This window comes from Alligator sinensis, unplaced genomic scaffold (genome assembly GCF_000455745.1).
Source record: "Alligator sinensis unplaced genomic scaffold, ASM45574v1 scaffold1357_1, whole genome shotgun sequence".
Lineage (NCBI taxonomy): Eukaryota > Metazoa > Chordata > Crocodylia > Alligatoridae > Alligator > Alligator sinensis.
This window is the reverse complement of record NW_005843146.1, coordinates 129,291-133,168: the sequence shown is the minus strand read 5'-3', so window position 1 is coordinate 133,168 and position 3,878 is coordinate 129,291. Positions and strand designations below refer to the sequence as shown.

Genomic DNA, 3,878 nt, shown 5'->3' with positions numbered 1-3,878 from the left:
TCTTTCTGTATAGCTGGTGCCCAAAACTGGACACAGTACTCCAAACGTAGTCTCACAAGTGTAGAATAGAGGGAAAGAATCACTTCCCTTGATCTGCTGGCGACACTCCTAATAACGAAGAGGGAGGACCCAGGCAACTATAGGAGGTAAGCAGTGTACATTGGCAAAAGAATAGGTTTGGGACTATTTAGAAAAGCTGGATGTGTTCAGTCCATGAGGCAGGATAGGATGCATTTGAGGGTGCTGAGGGGGTTGGCTGATGTGATTGCAGAGCAACTGGCCATTATATTTGAACAGTGGCAGTGCATAGGGCAATGCGCTCTCACACTCTGAGAGCACCGGTGCACCCCCTGACCAGCTGAGCTTGCCACTTTGGTGATGGGCAGGGGGGGCAGGCAGGCACATCGGTGCGCCCTCTGCAAGCACTGGCCAGGGAGTGGAGCACCATGGCACTCCCAGAAGTGGCTGCAGCCCCCCGACTAAGTTGGCACCAGTCACCCATGACCTGTGTGCTGCTGTATTGCCCTCCCAGCAGATGTCAGGGTGATTGAAGTCCCCCATGAGAACCAGGGCCTGTGATCAGCAGGGATCTGGGTTTTCTATTTCCCATGGAAAAATGGAGAAAACCATGGATTCCCTGTTTTTATCAGAGAAAACATGGATTTTTCTTTTTAGCAGAGAAATGCATGGATTCTCCGCTTTTGCAAAGAGCTCTTGCAGACTGGCACAGCTCCAGCCTGCAAGAGGGATTGCAAAAAGGATGGCAGACCCCCAGCCCTGGCCAGAGGGGCAGGGAGAGTGGGGGGGGGCAGGGCCTGACTCAGGCTCAGACTCGCCCTTCGCCCCTGGAGCATAGAGGTAAGTGGGGCTGTAGGGCAGGGCTGGGGAAGATGGTTGAGGGCTGAGGGAGTGGGGGGTGCTGCTGGCCCCAGGCAGCACATCACAGCTGGGAGCAGGGCTAGGGGGTAAGGGCAGGGGTGCTCCTCTGCTGGGGGGCTTTGTGGGCAAGCGATGCGGGGCACAGTGTCATGGTGCCTGCCACGTGCGAGCCACACACACACCGCCCGGCTGCCTACCCAGGAGAGGGAGGCTGGCATGAGGCCGGAGCACAGCTCCATGGCTCCCCCGCCCCTCGCCGTGGCTGCACATGTAGTCACCTTGTGCTACATTGATTCATTCCCATCAACTAGTACTTGTTGTGTATGACTCCAGAGCCAGTTCCCCAGCCATCAGACCATGAGAGGGTCGAGGCCGCAGTTCTCCAGCTTAACCATGAGGATGTCATCAGGATTTGAATCACCAAATCGAATCAATGTCCCCCGAATCGGCCAAATCCAAAGCAAATACTAGCTGCTTCGCACAAGCCTAATGCCCACTGCTGATTCCATCACACTGCAGACAACCCCAGGGAGGGAGCTACAGGCTGCCTTTACTTCCCTAGGCCATCAGAGAAGCAAGAGAGGAGTGGGGCAGGTCAAAGGATCTGGCCCACGCTGGACATCTCTGCTGTATCTTTGACTTCCTGCTAGGATCTAGAGTTTGCTTTTCTTGCCATCAGCCTCTTATTTCTCCTTCAGGGTTTGTGGTTGCTGCGCTGGGGCACATCTCTGGGCAAGACTCACAGGCATCGCATTAACTCTAGGTTTCTTACCTTTCTGTCTTTCCTCTTGCAGTCGGGCAGCGGCGTACCTGAGATTGACCCGAATGAACACTTCAATGGTTACATCCACTGCAGCATCTGCCCCATAGAAATCCATGAGGAGGTTCTTAGTATTTATCCTGTTGGCATTCTCCAGCTGCCCTCGTGGGATCCTGCCCTTTCCCCCAGGGTCAGAATGTGATAAATCATCCTTAAACCTGTCGAAGTCTTCTTGCGAAAGGTCTTCAAGGGCTCGTAAGAGAAAGTTATGGATTCTATTTCTTTGATTTTCCATCACTGCATATGGAAATGAACCTAAAAGAAAATGTAAAATTAAACCAAATTTTGCTGAACAGATCCTCACCCTAAACTTTATTTGTGGAGCAGTAGCCAAACTCTTTACAGAATCTCTCTCAGGCTCTAACTAACTACTCTAAGGGACCACCTCCCCCTTCCCAACCTCTGTAGTCTAAACAAAGGAGTGCCTCTAAATGATAACTTTTCTTACTACCTTACCAGCACTTAATGGGAGTACTCAAAAGTAGTCAATATTGTGGCTTCCTACCTGATCTTTGAAGTTATTGGATACTAACTGCCCCTGAATCACTCAAGGATATTGCTTATAGGCACATTACTGCCGTGAGCCAAAAGGGCAGTAGATTTTCATCCTAGAAAGTTCTGAAATTATGACTTCTGCTCCCAGAGCAGCACAGTTTTCTTCAAGACATGTTAGTAAAAGAACAAGTCTTTCAACACAGCCAAGGATTGTGGTAGGGTGTCAGAACTTTTTAAGAAGAGGCAAATGGGAGCACAGGGATTTTTAAATAGTCAGAATTTGAATACCTCACTCACACTTCAACCAGGCACATCTAAATAATTTGATTTAGTACAGTGAACCTCCACCAGGGTGCTGTGGCACCCTGGGGTGCGTTAAGATCTTTTCAAGCGTGCCATGGGCCTACATAATATCTTTGTGCTGTTATCTTGTGACTCATGCTTGCAAATCTAAACCCAGGCATTTCAAACAGGAACCCATAGTGTTAAAACATTGTGACTTGTAATGGTGTTTCTCAGTTCTGTACAACAGAATAATCGAACATGGTTTTGGTATGACCGTCTGCTACTGAACCTGGGATTAAAGAAATTTGAATGTATTCCTCCTATTCTTGTCAGTATCTATGACAAAATTTTTGTGGTATCTTGTATCTCCCATAGTGTTTTATTCTTTAAACCTCTACCTGAAATTCATATCAAGAGAAAAGAGCAAACATCACTTTATTTTTATAACTATCTAAAATATGCATGTGGATATGCATACATACACAGGCATAGATAAGTGTGTGTGTGTGTGTGTGTGTGTGTGTGTGTATCTGTGTGTGTGTGTGTAAACATATATTTACACACACAAACCACCGATGTATATGTGTCTCTGTAAATTTATGTATACACATTGTAAGTAAAATATCCAAACCCTGTTTTGTTATTCAATGAACACATCCAAGATGCAGGATAAGAGGATAAGTGCATGCATAGCATAATAATAATAACTATTCTCCAACTATTTGGGTTGGTCTAATAAAAGATATCAAATTCACCCAAGGAACCTTGTCTACCTATGTCCTTAGATAGACCAACATGGCTACAACCTAAACCCCTGCAACATGGAAGATATTGAATTCAGCCATCTGAAATGGAAACTGTACAACATGAAAAAGAAAAAAGCCAAACTCTACAGTGACATATATTTTCTAAGCCTTTGCAAGAAACACAACTTCATTCCCCGAGGACTGAACATCTACAATCCCCTGACTACTACACACAACTCCAAATATGCTTCCCAGCTATGCAGAAGAACTTCAGAGAAAATTAGAACTTATCTACTTCACCTACTCTACTCCAAAAGAGACCAACTCAGGAAGGAAATCACCATATACTACAACAACTTAAAAGATAGAAATCCATGCATGTTACCTGACAATATACAGGATACAAAGAGACTACGAAAAACTTTCTACAGCATTCATCCTACATAAAAAGAAGAAATGGAACAAATTACTCCAAGAACAAGCTCCCCAGCCACAAAACAACCATCAGAGGAACAACACCAACACCGTACAACATTCCAACCTCAGACTCGATTAAACTGAAAGCAGCAGCCAACCCACAAATATTATCAATCTCTCCACACACACACTTACCAAAACTGAAAAATCTGTCCTTTCTAAAGGCCTAAATTTCT

General features: G+C 45.9%; 1 protein-coding gene across 1 annotated transcript in view; it reads right to left on the bottom strand.

Annotated features, from left to right (window-relative positions):
• The window catches only part of LOC102381365 (NACHT, LRR and PYD domains-containing protein 3-like), a 66,740-nt gene that overhangs the window by 44,825 nt on the left and 18,037 nt on the right, over positions 1-3,878 (bottom strand). Inside the window, 1 exon segment of the mRNA XM_025194007.1 lies at positions 1,652-1,954. Within this exon segment, the coding sequence (XP_025049792.1) occupies positions 1,652-1,954 (303 nt within the window).